The sequence below is a fragment of the Schistocerca americana genome, chromosome 5 (genome assembly GCF_021461395.2).
Source record: "Schistocerca americana isolate TAMUIC-IGC-003095 chromosome 5, iqSchAmer2.1, whole genome shotgun sequence".
NCBI classification, from domain to species: Eukaryota; Metazoa; Arthropoda; class Insecta; order Orthoptera; family Acrididae; genus Schistocerca; species Schistocerca americana.
In genome coordinates, this window is record NC_060123.1 from 644,131,022 (window position 1) to 644,148,261 (window position 17,240).

The 17,240-nt window shown below is 44.3% G+C and overlaps 1 protein-coding gene across 1 annotated transcript in view; it reads left to right on the forward strand.

The window, feature by feature from the left end:
- LOC124616606 (venom dipeptidyl peptidase 4-like) overlaps positions 1-17,240 on the forward strand; it is a 424,228-nt gene that overhangs the window by 329,261 nt on the left and 77,727 nt on the right. The window contains exon 12 of the mRNA XM_047144927.1: positions 1,268-1,485. Coding sequence (XP_047000883.1) covers positions 1,268-1,485 — 218 coding nt within the window. The remainder of the gene's footprint in view (positions 1-1,267; positions 1,486-17,240) is intronic.

Sequence of the window (17,240 nt, forward strand, 5' to 3'; positions counted from 1 at the left end):
ATAATGTATCTCATTGGATAGACAGAATTTTTGTAGGCGGAGCTTAAGGTTAACATTGAGACCCTGATTGGTCAGTTGAAAACACAGCCAGATACCTTTTCCTAAACTAACTTCGGTAAATTGTAGTAAGGAGAAGTTCGAGAGAGTTGCTACCGAGACGGCGAGGTGTGTGGAGCTGCGCCGCCCGCCACCCATGACGCTGCTTTAACCACCGACAAGGTAATGAACGCACGCAATGCCGCATAAGAGCGCATAAGGCTTCACTCAGAACTGCAGAAGTCTCATCTGTTACATCCCCTTTTTACGCGATACTAGTGTCGACCGTCAGTTAAACTTCGTGGTGTTCACATTTGCTACTTGAAGTTAAAATCTGAAACGCGATGATTTTTCTGTTATATAATTATTGAGAAGCCACATCAGCCACTGTAATTTAGAACAAGTTAAATAAGTAATTAAAGATAATTGATGGTCACTGTAGACCATTTTGAAAGTTTTCTCTTTTATGAAACTTAACTTAAACCTAGATTATATATCTGATATGGCATAGGTCATCCTTCGATCCATTATAGAACTTGGAAACCCATTCAGGGAATATTCGTTCACATTTTTGTTGAACACAGTTGGTTCTTATCACCCTGTATTAAAATGTTTCCTTTTATCAACAGTGCAATTTATAAACAATGTTTTGTGAGTAGAATAAAAACTCCAGTAGTAAACTTAACTTCTTTTTCGACGTTATTTTACCAGCTAACTAAAAACCCCTTCCACTAAATTTAGTTAGTATTAAGTTTCTTTTACAGGGAGTGCAGTGGAGCTGACGCTGAAATCATTAAGTATTTGATTATATCATCGCTAGTCTCACTGAACTCTTATGAACTCTACATGTCATGTGTGGTCTGGCGTCTCCTTACCAGCAACAGGTCCCAGGTTCAAACTAGTAAATTCCCTAAAAAACACACTCAGAGCGTCGTTGCGCGAAAGTGGTAGGGAGACACGACTTAGAACAAACAGACACCATGCAGAATGTTAGAAACCCAGCTTACTTCGCCTGTCCCAGATGCGATTTATGCTTGTTCAGTTGACAATCTTAAGGTGCATGACATATTTTCTCTGCCAGTGTTTTTGGCTGCAGTGTTCAATACCGTATTTGTTCAGTTGCCCTGATCCACCCATTACTGAGTGCGTAGCCCACAACTGTCTGCAAGTTGTTTACTGCTGGCTGCTGTAGACTCGGACTGGCACTGACGATGTTGTTATTGTGATGCAGGGCGTGAAGATGGCGCAGCCGTCGGGCTGGCTGGACCCGCAAGTGTCCTTCTTCAGAGGGGGCAACTCGTCGACCTTCATAACGATCGACTGGGTGCCGCAGGGCGGCGGCGCCAGCTTCCCGCACGTGGTCTCGGTCACGGGGAAGTCCATCAAGGCCGTCACCTCTGGAGCGCTGGCGGTCACCGAGATATACGGCTGGGCCGACAATGGCACTGTGTGAGTAACCTGTTCCACTGCCCGCTGCGGCTGTGACGTCATCCCTAGCTGCGACTTTCCTCTCTGGTCTTGTCCTCTTGTCATCCTGTGACTACTTTCCTTTTAAAAATTTTATTTCTCGAACAAAGAGTGATTAAAGTGATTCAGCAATATAATTGCGTAGGCTTCCGCGGCCAGAGTCACTCGACATAACAGTTTTCTGGGTTTGGTACCGCGTCATAATGTAAAAACTACTGCTGCTCGAGAAAAACCAATGTTTCGGCCGCGATTGCAGCGGCCTTCTTCTTGGTCTAATGGTGCGTTCTAGCTATGCAGTGTCCCTTATATTTTGTTGTTAGTGTTCACTGCGCATGCCATTACGTCATAATTTTAAAAAAGGTAGTTAGTTTCCTTGGTCACTTAAGGAAGAAGGAGCGGGAACATTATTCTAATGGGTAATTGCGGTGGAGGGAGAACGTGACCTCTGTTGTCTATTGGCTCTTGTGTGGTGTACCATGATTGGTGGTCACCGTCGAATGAGAAGTTGGCTGCTGTTTACCAACTGCTGGACGTCGGCCGCGCGGCGGCAGTTACTCGCCGGTAGTGCCCGTGCCTCGTGTTGACAGCGCGGTCTGTTGGGCTTTGATTGCTGGCAGCCAAGATGGGGCGAGCCTGAGTCCATCCTCCCTGTTCATGTTATTAAGGTGTTTAAGTTCTTACGCGCTGGGTGATTCTTCTGCGCTGCGCACGAATCCTACCACCACCCAGCGCAGAAGGACTCTGTTATCCGCTCTTTGGCAATCCCTGCGCAGCGCCTAAGTGATGCTCAAAACATCACACCTGAACTTAAAAGGTTACGCACAATGTTTCTAGCCAATGGCTACAGCCATAAGTCGATAAACACAAGCAAGAAAGATAAGCAGGAAATACACAAGCTGAAGCAAACAGTGCGCTTACCTTATATGAAAAACGTTAGTGACCGAATAGGCAAACACCTTCGCCGCGTTGGGGTGCAGCCTGTCTTCTATAGTGGTCGTAGGATCCAGGACGTGCTAGGCTCCACCAAGGACAAGGTGGATGCATTACACACTGCAGGTGTTTACAAGGTGGAATGCGAATGTGGAGAGGCATGCTTCGGCGAGACTGGTAGGCCAACAGCAACGTGCATTCGGGAACACGAGCGTTATATTCGTCTAGGGCAACACAACAAATCCTCAGTCGCAGAACATCACCATGACTGCGGAAAAGAAATAAAATTCAGTGAAGCCTGTGTGTTGGCCAAGCAGCCAATTATGACGAAACGCAAAATCAGAGAGGCCATCGAAATACTTAAACACCCTAACAACATGAACAGGGAGGATGGACTCGGGCTTGCCCAATCTTGGCTGCCAGCAATCAGACCCCAACAGACCGCACTGTCAACACTACCGGCGAGTAACTGCCGCCGCGCGGCCGACGTCCAGCAGTTGGTAAACAGCAGCAAACTTCTTACTCGACGGCGGCCACCAATCATGGTACATAACACAAGAGCCAATAGACAGCAGAGGTCACGTTCTCCCTCCACCGCAATTACCCATTAGAATAAAGTTCCCGCTCCTTCTTCCTTAAGTGACCAATGAAACTAACTACCTTTTTAAAATTATGACGTAATGACATGCGCAGTGAACACTAACAACAAAATGTAAGGGACACTGCATAGCTAGAACGCACCATTAGACCCAGAAGAAGGCCGCTGCAATCGTGGCCGAAACATTGGTTCTTCTCCAGCAGCAATAGTTTTTACATTATGACGCGGTACCTAACCCAGAAAACTTTTATGTCGAGTGATTCAGCAAGTTTTGAATGAGTGTACGAGGGTAAAAAAAAAAATTGTTCAAATGGCTCTGAGCACTGTGGGACTTAACTTCTGAGGTCATCAGTCCCCTTGAACTTAGAACTACTTAAACCTAACTAACCTAAGGACATCACACACATCCATGCCCGAGGCAGGATTCGAACCTGCGACCGTATTGGTCGCGCGGTTCCAGACTGTAGCGCCCAGAACCGCTCGGCCACCCCGGCCGGCGTACGAGGGTCATTCGGAAAGTAAAGAACGTTTTGTTTTAACACGTGACTGCGTCCGCCAACCGCCCACCGACCTTGCTGCTCATCCTCTTCAATATAGCGGCAGCTACGAACCAATGCGATTGTATACTGCTTAGCTGTGCGGCTTTAAAAGGTGTGACAAAATGTTAGGTATGCAGTGTTATCAGCCTTTTAAACTCGTGAAAAGCCCGACCCATGGAAATTTATCGGCGGATAACTGAGGTTTACGGCAATGTGACGAACGAAGCGTCAGTTTGGAAGCGGTGTATTATGTTTAATGGCGGACGGAAGAATGTTCACGACGAAGATCACTCGAGCCGGTCCTCAGTGTGACTGACGGACTCACAGCAAGCATTGAAACCAAAATTCAAGTGTGCTGTAGTGTGCTGTACTCATTCTTTCCAGACATTTCAAGAACTGTGTTGTACGACATCGTTACTGCAGATCAGGCCTATAAAAATGTGTGTCAGGCAGATTTCTCTAATTCTGTTGGATGAACACAAAGCGAAATGAACGGCAGCTGCATTGACATTTCTCATTCGCTATGAAAAGGTTCAAATGGTTCAAATGCCTCTTAGCACTGTGGGACAACTTCTGAGGTCATCAGTCCCCTAGAACTTAGAACTACTTAAACCTAACTAACCTAAGGACATCACACACATCCATGCCCGAGGCAGGATTCGAACCTGCGACCGTAGCGCTCGCTCGGCTCCAGACTGTAGCGCCTAGAACCGCACGGCCACTCCGGCCGGTGCTATGAAAAGGATGGCGATGAACTTTTGAATCACCCTGGTGAGGAGACTTATTTCACACCAGAAACAAAACTCCAATCAGTGGTGTGGCGTATTTCCAATTCTAACGAAACTTAAAAAAGCAAAAGAAGTTTTGATCACAAGAAAGATTATGGCTACGGAGTTTTGGGATCGTAAGTGTGCCCCGCTTGTCGACTACATGGTTAGAGGTTATGCAGTGGCCTGCTTCCAGACACTTCAGCAACTTCGTCGTGCCACTAAAAACAAGCGACACAGAACACTGACCAGTGGAGCCACCCTCCTTCACGATAATGTACGTCCTCATGCATCGGGAGTGACGTAGGACTTGCTTCAGCTGTTTTAGTGGGAGATGTTTCAACATCCGCCATTGAGTTCGGGCTCAGCCCCAAGTGATCATCCCTTATTCCACAAATCGAAAGATTTTTTGAGTGGACAGCGCTACGAACTTAAAAAAGCCGTTAATCAGCCGTTCAACAACTTGGCGACAATTGAGTATGCAGAAGGTATAGAAAAGCTGTTAAAACGGGACGACAACTACCTAACTTTGAACAGTGACTACGCAGAAAACTGTTAGCGTATCAAATTATATGTAAAACACAGATTCCTTTAATTATAGCAAATAAAAATTTTTGTAGAAAGAAAAAGTTCTTTACTTGCTGAATGACGTTCCTATTCCACAAAGTATTACGTAAAAAATAGTAACTGATACACTGTATGAAAAGTTTCTTATAACATCATTACAAGTGTTCGGGTACATCCCTGTCTGTGTTGACCAGTGTAGCAGTCATGTGACCCTAGAGTTCAGTCAATGTTGTCAGCAAAAGTGGTACGTAAACACTGTCTTGCACGTATCTCCAAAGAAAGAAATCGGAAACTTTAAAGTAAAGGGACATTGGGGGTCACCCAAAGAGTCCCAAATCATCCAGCGCCGCGCCCAGTCCACCGATTTGGAATTTCCTTAAAGATGGCGAAGCACCATTCATGCCAATGAAGCGGAGCTCAGTTTTGCTGGAATATGAAGTCTGGTATATCAGCTGTCAGGTGATTTCCAGGAAAAAAGTGGTGGCCAGTACCTTTAGCATAGAAGACATTAACCTTTAGAGAGTCTGTTCCAATCTCCGTTGGAACATTAGGATTTGTCTTGTCCCATATGCGAATGTTTTCACGATTCACTTGATAGTTTACCTGGAACGTCGCCTCATCACTGAACGTGAGTAAATTCATCATCTAACAGCGCTTCCTGGAAAAATATCACAAAATTTTCGGCTGATGGTGTGGCCGCTTGGCCGTAAATGTTGCAGCAGCTGTAGGCGATATGGTTTCTGATCAGTCGCTTGCGCAGAATCTTTCATAAAGATGCCTGGGAGATGCCCAATTTGGGACTTGAACGAAGTGTAGATTTCTGTGGGCTGTGGAAGAACGCCACGTCTAGTCCTTCCACTATTTCACTTGCAACACCTTGTTACCAGGAACTTCGTTCTTTACAAAGGCAACCTGTGTCCTTGAACTGTCGACACCACCGCAGAATGCTTCTGTGGGCTTGTGGCTGTCCTGTCTTGGGAAACTACGTTGCTCGGTAGTTACGGATTCAGTCTTCTCATATTGCAACACAAAAAATGCTTTCTCATGATTAGTCGCCATTAGGCAAACTGCTATCTCCCTGTCACCTGGTGAATCGCAATGAAACGTGCAACGACATAAACAAAACTTTAAATTTTGCGCTTTTCATTGGTTATCACTACAGGCGCGCTGGAATTATGTATTTGAAAGTACAAGTCGAAATACGATGAAGCGTTTGTATTACCGATGTCTGAAAATTTGTATCAGGTCGGTATTCGAACCAGGATTTCCTGTTTTCGGAGAGCAGTCTCGTTAATCATTGAATTGTCTGTGATCGCCTGTCGGTGTGACTCAGTCTTTTGTTGTCACTGATCGTAAAGTTCCTCCTACTGTACTCGGAGCTGTCGTTATATTGTTCAAAATCTCACTTGCACCCACAGCCAGTACCCATGCACTCCCAGCGAACGAGACACAAATTATGCGATGTGTTGCTCACAGGATTAATTAAGTTAACGTTTATCTGCGGATCTGGAAAATATTATCGATCCAGCTAAATTTATAAAACTGATGTAAACAAGGATAATCTGCCATGATTAGTCCCACATGACAGGGTTAAACTTGCATCACATACTCTTGACAAATGAGACATATGACACTACACATCGCTCGGAGTATTAACTGTAGACTAGGATCGCCTGCCATGCTTTGACGCGTATCACAGAGCTAAACTTGCACCTTGCACTTTTTGCAACCAAGACAAATTGCGCAATATATTGTTCAGAGGGTTAACGAAGTTAACGTTTGTAGGTGGAGCTGGAAAAATTGGCGCTTCTACTAAATTTATAAAATCAGTTTAAACAAGGATCTCCTGCCACGTTTTGACCTGTATGACATTGTTTAACTTGTCACTGTTCGAAAACCAATAATTACTTTCCTGCAACTTTCTAACTACATTCACCAAGGTTTCATGGATCCGACAACAGCACTGGAAAACGTACGCCGCTGTCAATCAATATGCTGTGTTTGGGTGGTTCCTAGCGACTTACGCCGACTATCTCCACCGTAACCAAACAGGATACATCTTGTAACTCGTACACCGTCTTACAAACTAGTATACTGTAATGAATAGTTAGACTAAGCCCTCTGTTACATGAATTTTCATGATTCAATAATTAATTCTGTCACCCCGTCTGACTAGGAAGTAAACAAGGAAATAATCACAGAAGTACACACTTCCAGAAAACCCACGGAACGTGACATTGAAAATAATGGATATAAAATAAATTGCACATCACAATAGGCATTGTAGCATCTTACATCTGTAATTACTGACTGCTTGGAAAATTGAAAAAGTGTACTAATTGTACCCTGTTCGAGTAAAATTTAAATTTTAATAGTGTAAATTTAATCGGCCATTCTGGTTAATTTTAGACCACTCTTACAAAACATTTCATTTTTCCTATATTTAATGCTGTGGGTAATATTGGAACATGCCCAAAGGCAATCATGTGTCAATAAGAGGTGAAAATGAACAGCATTAATTCAGTAGTGCAGGTCTACTTTGAAATATCAAGATAATTGTATCGACCTGGCACTGTTCATTTTGAATTTCTATTGACAAAAGATCTCTTTGCAGCAACGCAATTAAAAAATAAAGAGCTTGTAGAAAGTTAGAAAATATTGAAATATGAACTAAAAGTAACAGATGTAATAAATAATGTTACTAAAAATAATATAACTAGATGGATCACCAGCCAATTAACAGAAGTATTAAGCTATACAAAGATATACTGATTGGTAAAAAGATGCGCTAATTGATTGTAACTGAACATCACGCGGTGAGTAATCACCCTTAACAGTCTCTCAAAATCATAGAGTGTAAATGTGGTTAACTTGTACCTAAACACTGTGTTGTGGTTTGAATTCCCTTGAATGTAAGCACAATACTTTAATATGAAAAAAGTCTAACACAGAAAATACCTCATCAACGTAATCAAATACTGATGTAGTTCAAAGAAAAAATCTGCACATATTATAACAAAAACTGAAGCCCTCTCTATCGTGTTCTGCATGAAGTATTGCATGAAAACAGTACATTTTATAGAAATCAGCCACAGAAGATCCTTGTCCCACTGTCATGGACAAAACTCACCTTCCATAACCTAAAACTTTATACATACTGAGCGTGGTATTTATTATCAGTCGATGGGAGAAGCTGTATGTGGCTAAATTATTTCACTGCCTCGTAGATGATCACGGAATTGATAAAGGAGAACATTGGCAACAGGTGTACCCAAGACCGCGTCGCATATGTGTGCTTCATGCGTAAGCACAAAAATTAAATAAAAAATTGAGTGGAACGTGAATGAGCATCCAAAAAACAGAAATAATGCTCTGTATCAGGCTCAAAATAATGAAACAGTAGACATACACCACATCGTTATAGCAGTGCACATGAAGAAAAAATTTCTTACAATGACAGAAATGCAAGTTTTCTATACTTGTCTTCCACTAGGGCATTAAATAATCTGAAATGTAGGAGAGAATGATGAAACTCAGTGCATAAAGCTTTAGACTGAAGAACTTCCAAGTTAACGAAAAGTAATCGAACTGTGAGCCTCTGTAATAGAATCTGCACAGAACAACACGGCAATCAGTAGAGCACGTGTGGGGAGCGGTAGTGGTGGGGGTTATGTGCAGGTGCTGTAGGGGAAGTGACGAGAGCTGGAGAGGAAGTGCCATTCTAAACTGAAGCCTACGCCCACACTTGCATGCTAACCATTCAAAAAAGAATTTCGCTGAAAATTCAACAAAAGCAGTGATTTATTTTCGCCTGAACGGTTAACCATTTCTAACTTTCAGGGAAGCGTCACAGCAGCGAATTTTGAGATAACCTATACGTTTCTTCTGTTGCCAATTTATAATTTGCTTCTTTTGCCTAAACACAGTGGAGTTTACATAATGCAATATCACTAATATATTGTGCAGACGCAATTGCGAGAGGATTCCTAAACAGAAGTTTATTAAGAAAGGAACTGGGGAAAAGTAAGATCAGTAGCCTATGAAAAAGCACATTCTCGGTATAAAAGTAAACGTGTTATGTCTTCACTTACGTTGTTCCAAAACCCATAACATTTATCGTTTCACCAGGTATTGGTGGCCTTTAAAATTACATTCTTTCATCGAAAAAGTCTGTAGTTACTGGAATAACGAGGCAGATAATGAAGTAACGCTTAGTAACCATATGTAAAACTACTCTCTTCTTTACGTGCTATAACTTGTCAAAAATTGATTTCGGTATCTCAAACTGTTTATAAAACATGAGCAATTTTGTGGATATTTCATTCTGGCTTAATCGCACCGCACGCTATCGCAAATCAGTGTGCTACATCAGATCAGTTTTCTCGAGACCGGTAACAGATAGAGACGTCTACCCAAGTCTAAAGAAAAATTCAATATTTTAGCTAAATTTAATACATAGCAACATATTACGTAATATGAGCTTAACACAAAATCTTAGCGATGCTTATTTTTCTTTGCGAACTATTTCGAATTTCGCGCAATGTCTCATTTCCATTCAGATTTCACAATAATTGCGACCATTAACTGAATGATGACACGTCATCATGAAGCTGATATATAAATCTACACTATGTAATCAAAAGTATCCGGACACCACCAAAAACTTACGTTTTTCATATTAGGTGCATTGTGCTGCCACCTACCACCAAGTACTCCATGTCAGCGACCTCAGTAGTCATTAGACATCGTGAGAGAACAGAAGACGGCGCAGAACTCATGAACTTCGAACGTGGTCAGATGATTGGGTGTCACTTGTGTCATACGTCTGTATGCGAGATTTCCACACGCCTAAACATCGCTAGGTCCACTATTTCCAATATGATAGTTTAGTGGAAACGTGAAGGGACACGTACAGCACAAAAGCATAGAGGCCGATCTCGTCTGTGGGCTGATAGAGACCACCGACAGTTGAAGAGGGTCGTAATGTGTAATAGGCAGACATCTATCCAGACCATCACACAGGAATTCCAAACTGCATCAGGATCCACTGCAAGTACTGTGACAGTTAGACAGGAGGTGAGAAAACGTGGATTTCATGGTCGAGCTTCTGCCCATAAGCCACACATCACGCCAGTAAATGCCACACGACGCTTCGCTTAGTCTAAGGATCGTAAACAATGGACTATTGAACAGTGGAAAAACGTTGTGTGGAATGACGAATCACGGTACACAATGTGGCGATCCGATGGGAGGGAGTTTGTATCGCGAATGCCCAGTGAACGTCATCTGCCAGCGCGTGTAGTGCCAACAGTAAAATTCGGAGGTGGTGCTGTTATGGTGTGGTCACGTTTTTCATGGAGGGGGCTGGCACCCCTTGTTAGTTTGCGTGGCACTATCACAGCACAGGACTACACTGATGTGTTAAGCACCTTCTTGCTTCCCGCTGTTGAAAGTCCGCCCCCCGGTAGCTGAGGGATCAGCGCGACAGAATGTCAATCCTAACTGCTCGGGTTCGATTCCCAGCTGGGTTGGCGATTTTCTCCGCTCAGGGACTGGGTGTTGTGTTGTCCTAATCATCACCATTTCATCCCTATCGACGAGCAAGTCGCCGAAGTGGCGTCAAATCGACAGACTTGCACTCAGCGAACGGCCTACCCGACGGGAGGCCCTAGTCACACATTTACATTTCACTGCTGAAAAGCAATTCGGGGATGGCGATTGCGTATTTCAACACGATCGAGCACCTGTTCATAATGCACGACCTGTGGCGGAGTGGTTACACGACAATAACATCCCTGTAATGGACTGACCTGAATCCTATAGAACACCTTTGGGATGCTTTGGAACGCCGACTTCGTGCCAGGCCTCTCCGAGCGACATTGATACCTCCCCTCAGTGCACCACTCCGTGAAGAATGGTCTGCCATTCCCCAAGAAACCTTCCAGCACCTGACTGAACGAATGCCTGCGAGAGTCGAAGCTGTCATCAAGGTTAAGGGTGGGCCAACACCATATTGAACTCCAGCATTACCGATGGAGGGCGCCACGAACTTGTAAGTCATTATCGCCAGGTGTCCGATACTTTTGATCACATAGTGTGTAAGTGATGTAAAACCTAATTTTTTTTTACTGAAGAGTTTCTGTAAAATCGCTTGAGAAAGATTGCAGACTCTGCACCTCGATTTTGTTATCGTCAGCCGACCGAAAGGGGGCAAACACTATCGGCCTCCCTTTGCGAACAAACGAATGAACTCGCCTAACGCTTTGGACGAAAACTGGTCACTGCGCAATGACCAGCATGTCCTACGCGGACTCTACAACGTGACTAAGTACAAGACCATAGTCGCAGTCATCATCAGTTCCACCCACAAAATGATGGAAATTTAAATGTGAAAATACTAGTATCTGCTAACTGCATTGTCCTGTACGTTGTGAATTAATATCCACTGCAAGTAACCGCAACAGTCTTGTCAACTGCAGTCGCCAGCTACGATCAGTTTACAACCCATGACTGCCACTTCTAGAGCACAATTGCGAAATGGCGAATTTAAACTGAGTTGGCGAAACATTCAGCTATTGCAGTACTTCCTAAAGGGATAGCTCCAAGAGTGTACGTCTCCTGTTGATCCCTATATCAGGATATCTTTGCAGAATGTATTCAAACAATGTTTTGCGAACTAAAGAAAACAAAACTGGAAGTTAAATGGAACTGCTACTTAAGATGCAATTTTCAAATTGAATAGCGGTAGGTCAAAAGAAACGCAAGAAACCGTACTTCAGATATACGCGGAATCAAATTTAATTTATTGGCTTCAGTTAGACCTTGCAAAATCATCGAACACCACCTCGACGCAGCTAATGAATCCACGTTCCGATGTGAGACCTCCGCCTGCTGGGCACGAGCACGTTCACTAAACTACAGCTCTTACATACTGTATGAAACCGGAAGTGGCTCCATGAGAAATCCACGCCAGCACACGGGAACACACTTTAGAATTTTTATATGTTTTCCGTATTTGAAGAACAACTTTGTTTTCTTTTTTTCTAAGAACCACAGGACACATAGCACAGAAATGTTAAACACTTTGGAACAGCTGCTCCCTAGAGAGCACATAACTTGCCACCCGTTCCCGCGAGGATTGTCGGTCCACTCCTTTTAAATTTTATCCTCAAGCAGCTTCAGGACATTGTTTTGACATTTGAGTCTATCATCTATTATCCAAAGAAACTGGTACACCTGCTTAATATCGTTTAGGGCAACCCCGCGATCACGCAGAAGTACCGCAACACGACGTGGAATTGACTCGCCTAATATCTGAAGTAGTGCTGGAGGCAATTGACACCATGAATCATGCAGTGCTGTCCATAAATCCGTAAGAGTGCGAGGGGGTGCAGATCTCTTCTGAACAGCACGTTGCAAGGCACCCCAGATATGCTCAATAATGTTCATGTCTGGGGAGTCTTCTGGCCAGCGAAAGTGTTTAAACTCAGGAGTGTTCCTGGAGCCACTTTGTAGCAATTCTGGACGTGTTGGCTGTCGCTTTGTTCTGATGGAAATTACCCAACTCCGTCGGAGAGCACAATGGATATGAATGGATGCTTACGTACGTGTCACCTGTCAGAGTGTATCTAGACGTATCGGGGGCCCCATATCACACAAACTGCACACGCCCACACCATTCCAGAGCCTCTAGCAGCTTGAACAGTCCCATGCTCACATGCAGGGCCCATGGATTCGTGAGGTGGTCCCCATACCCGTACACGTCCATCCGCTCGATACAATTTGAAACGAGACTCGTCCGATTAGGCAACATGTTTCCACTCATCTACAGTCCATTTTCGGTGTTGACGGGCCCAGGCGAGGCGTAAAGCTTTGTGTCGTGCAGTGACCAAGGGTACACGAGTGGGCATTCGGTTCCGAAAGCAGATATTGATAATGTTTCATTGAATGGTTCGCGCGCTGACACTTGTTGATGGCCGAGCATTGAAATCTGCAGCAATTTGCGTAAGGGTTGCACTTCTGTCGCGTTGAACGATTCTCTTCAGTCGTCGTTGGTCCCGTTCTTGCAGGATCCGAAGCGATGTCGGACATTTAATGTTTTACCGGGTTCCTGATATTCACGGTACACTCGTGAAATGGTCGAACGGGAAAATCCCCACTTGATCGCTACCTCGGAGATGATGTGTCCAATCGCTCGTGCTTCGACTATAACACCACGTTCAAACTCATTTCAAAACCATTATAGCAGCAGGAACCGACCTAACAACCGCGCCGGGCACTTGTTGTCTTGTATAGGCGTTGCCGACAGCATCGACGTATTCTGCCTGTTTACATATGTATGTATTTGAATGCTCATGTCTAAACCAGTTTCTTTGGCGCTTCGAGGTAATTTCTCGTTTTTGCTGGTAGTACCACCTCTGAAAACTGCTGCCTCTTCTGACGGCTTTTTGCTTCTTTATTTCCATCAAGTGCTTCACAACGCCTTTCTCAAGGGAATTCGTCAGCCTTGGAGCCAATGTAATAAAGTGAGGAGAGAATAGTCGTGTTATACCACCTAATATCGTGGCGGACCTCCTCGTGCTCCGCATAGTGCAAAAACTCGACGTGTTATGCACTCAAGAAGTCCTCAGAAGTTCCCTGCAGAAATATTGTGCCGTGCTCCCTCTACAGCCGTCCACAGTTGCGAAAAAATTGCCGGTACAGGATTTTGTGCACCAACTATCCTCTCGATCATGATCCACAAGCGTTCGATGGGTATCACGTACAATCTTGGTGGCGATATTACTCGGGCGAATGGTCTGTAATGTTCTTAAAACCAACCAAGAACTATTGTGATTCTTGAGTTTCTCCCGGCGTATTTGATAATCAAAATATCCACGGGTGTGCTGCCGGTCTATAGTGTCCAACGGGCACAATATTTCGGCGATCATACATGTCGCCATCATCAGGTGAACTGACGGACTGAGCTCCTGTGAACGTGCCGGCACGGAGATCCGTACGCAGCAGCCATAGCGTACGGATCTCCGTGCCAGCACGTTCACAGGAGCTCAGTCCGTCAGTTCACCTGATGATGGCGACATGTATGATCGCCGAAATATTGTGCCCGTTGGACACTATAGACCGGCAGCACACCCGTGGATATTTTGAAGGACTATTGTGGCCGGGTACCAAGGCGCATTGTCATCCATAATAATTCCATCGTTGTTTGGGGACATGAAGTCCATGAATGGTTGCAAATGGTCTCCGGGTAGCTCAACATAACAATTTCCTGTCAACGACCAGGTCAGCTGGACTAGAGGACCCGGTCAATTCCCTGTAAAGACAGCCCACACTGTTACGGAGCCGCCACCAGGTTGCACAGTGCCTTGTTGACAACTCCGGTTCATGGCTTCGTGGGGCCTGGGCCACACTCTAACCCTACTATCAGATCTTACCAACTGAAATCGGGACTCATTCGACCAGGCCACGGTTTTCCGTTCGTGTAGGGTCTAACCGATATAGTCACGAACTCAGGAGATGTGCTGCAGGCACTCGCGTCGGTTGACTGTTGCCGTAGCCCATTAACGTCGAGTTTCGCCTCACTGTCTTAACGGATACGTTAGTCGTACGTCCTACATCGATTTCTGCCGTTATTTCGCACAGTGTTGCTTGTCTGTTAGCACTGACAACTCTAAGAAATCGCCACTACTCTCGGTTTTTAAGTGGACGTCGTCGGCTGCTGCGTTGTCCACGGTGAGCAATAATGCCTGACACGTGGTATTCTGTGCACGCCCTTGACACTGTTGAATGCGGAATATTGAATTCCCTAGCGATTTCCGAAACGGAATGTCCCTTGCGTGTAGCTCCAATTACCATTCCGCGTTCAAAGTCTGTTAATTCCCGCCCTAATTCCATAATCACGTCGGGAGGCTTTTCACGTGAATCTGCAGAGTATAAATGAAACCTCTGCCAATGTGCATCCCTTTTGTACCTTGTGTACGCGATAATACCACCATCTGTACGAGTCTATATCGCTGTGCCATGACTTTTGTCATCTCAGTGCAATAGACTGAAAATGCTGTGTCCCGCAGGGTGCAAAGGCTGCGCGGGGTACAACAGTGTCATTTGGGTAGCCTGCTCAGTAGGCGTTCATGGGAAGACGACGTACCGGTACGGCTACGGCCGTAGCACCGGTAGGGACTACAGGAGGGCGGCGTCTTAGACGCCATATTTTGCACCGCCCGTGACACCGGCGAAAATTAGAGCGTTGCTCGATATCATTCCACCCAAATAGTTTCTATTTAGACTGCGTGGTCTGAGTAGCAGAGTCGACTGGAGAGCCAATCGGCTGTACTACGAACGGCGCTGACGTCCACGTTTCTACGATACTGCAGTGCCTGTGTTGTTCAGAAGTACGATACAAATTTACTACGAACATGCATCCGCGGAAGAATATGTTGTATACTGTTTACGTCAGGTTTAATGGTTCAAATGGCTTTGAGCACTATGGCACTTAACTTCTGAGGTCATCAGTCCCCTAGAACTTAGAACTACTTAAACCTAACTAACCTAAGGACATCACACACATCCATGCCCGAGGCAGGATTCCAACCTGCGACCGTAGCGGTCGCGCGGTTCCAGACTGTAGCGCCTAGAACCGCTCGGCCACCCGGCCGGCCGTCAGGTTTATTCTTACGACGAACGCAGTATAGTAGACTTCTTTCGGCGTGGAATTCTCCCTTTGTCTGTGTTATCCTGCTTTTAATGTCCCCCTTGCTTCGTTCGTTATGGGTTATTTTGCTTCCAAGATGGCAGAATTCCTACACTCACTCTAGTTGTGGACCCAAATTTTGATTTTGATTTTATCACTGATCTCATTTCTGAAACTACTCACTTATTTCGTCTTTGTTTGGTTTACCTTCAGTTCATATCCTGTGTTCAACAGACTGTTCTTTCATTCAGTATGTCCTGTAATTCTTTGTCATTTTCACTGAGTATAATAATGTCATCAGCGAAACTTATCATTGATAACCTTTAACCCTGAATTATATTTCCACTCCTGAACCTACCTTTTATTTCTGTCACTGCTTCTTCGTTGTACAGATCTGTTACCCATCGTTTCTTCGGATTCACCTTCCTTGTAGCTACATTCGTCTCTCCAGTTCAGTGATTGCTCTTTTCAGATACTTTATTTCCACTCGTTTGCAAGTGAATTGTCTTTTGTGGTATTCATAAACATAGTATCTATACCTTACAGAGCTTCAAACGCATCTAATCTGCATCCCACTTCTTTTCAGATTGATGCTTATGAAAGATTCTTTTAAACTCCAGGCTGCCCTTCATTATTACTAAATTGTAATCTGAGTCCATATCTGCTCCTGGGTACGCCTTAACTTCTAATACCTGAATTCCAAACCTCTGTCCCACGATGACGTGCTCCAGCTGTAATCCTTCCGTTTCTCCAGCTATTTCCAAGTGTACAACGTCGTCGTTCCATTGCAAAACTCAATTAACCTTTCTCCTCTCACTAATTCTTACTCTCGAGCTCATATTCTCCCGTTACTGCGTCTTTTCGTCCTTCCCCTACTACAGCGTTTCAATCAGCTGTGGTTATTAGATCTTTATGTCCCTTTGTATACTGAATTACTTGTTCAGTATCCTCGCATACTTCCTCTGTATTCACCTTCTGCTTGTGACATCGGCACATATACGTAAAGTATTGTTGGTTGGAGTCGGTTTACTGTTGCTTCTGATGAGAATAATCCTGTCACTGAATTGTTCATAATAACTCAATCTTTACCCTACCTTCCTTTCCGTGACGATTATTATTATTATTATTACACTATTTTCTCGTGATGCTGATATTCGTCTGACGAGAAAGCCTTATCTTATTTCCATTTCATTTTACTGATCCGCACTATATCTAGCTGGAACTTTACGTTTTCCTTTCTAGCTATCCTACCACATTCAGAACTCTGACATTCCCAGCTACGACACGTACAATGTTACCCTTTTGTTGCTTAATCAGTCTTTTTCTCATGGTCAAGTCCATCTTGATAGTCCTCTCCCGGAGCTCCGAGTGGGGAACTAATTCGAAATCTTTTGCCAATTTAGACATCATCACGACATTGTTTCAACATTTGCGCCGTGTGTGGGTATAATGTCAGTGGGCAGGACATGGCAAGAAAATGATTTTCGCGTTTTAAAGAGGATCGCTTTGACATTAGTGACCCTTCACGTCCAGGAAGACCTTCAGGGTTTCACAATGATTATTAAAGGCAGTATTCCACAATGGTCCATGTCAGTGTACCCCTGAACTGGCAAATATGATGAACTGTGATCATTCCACCATCGTTC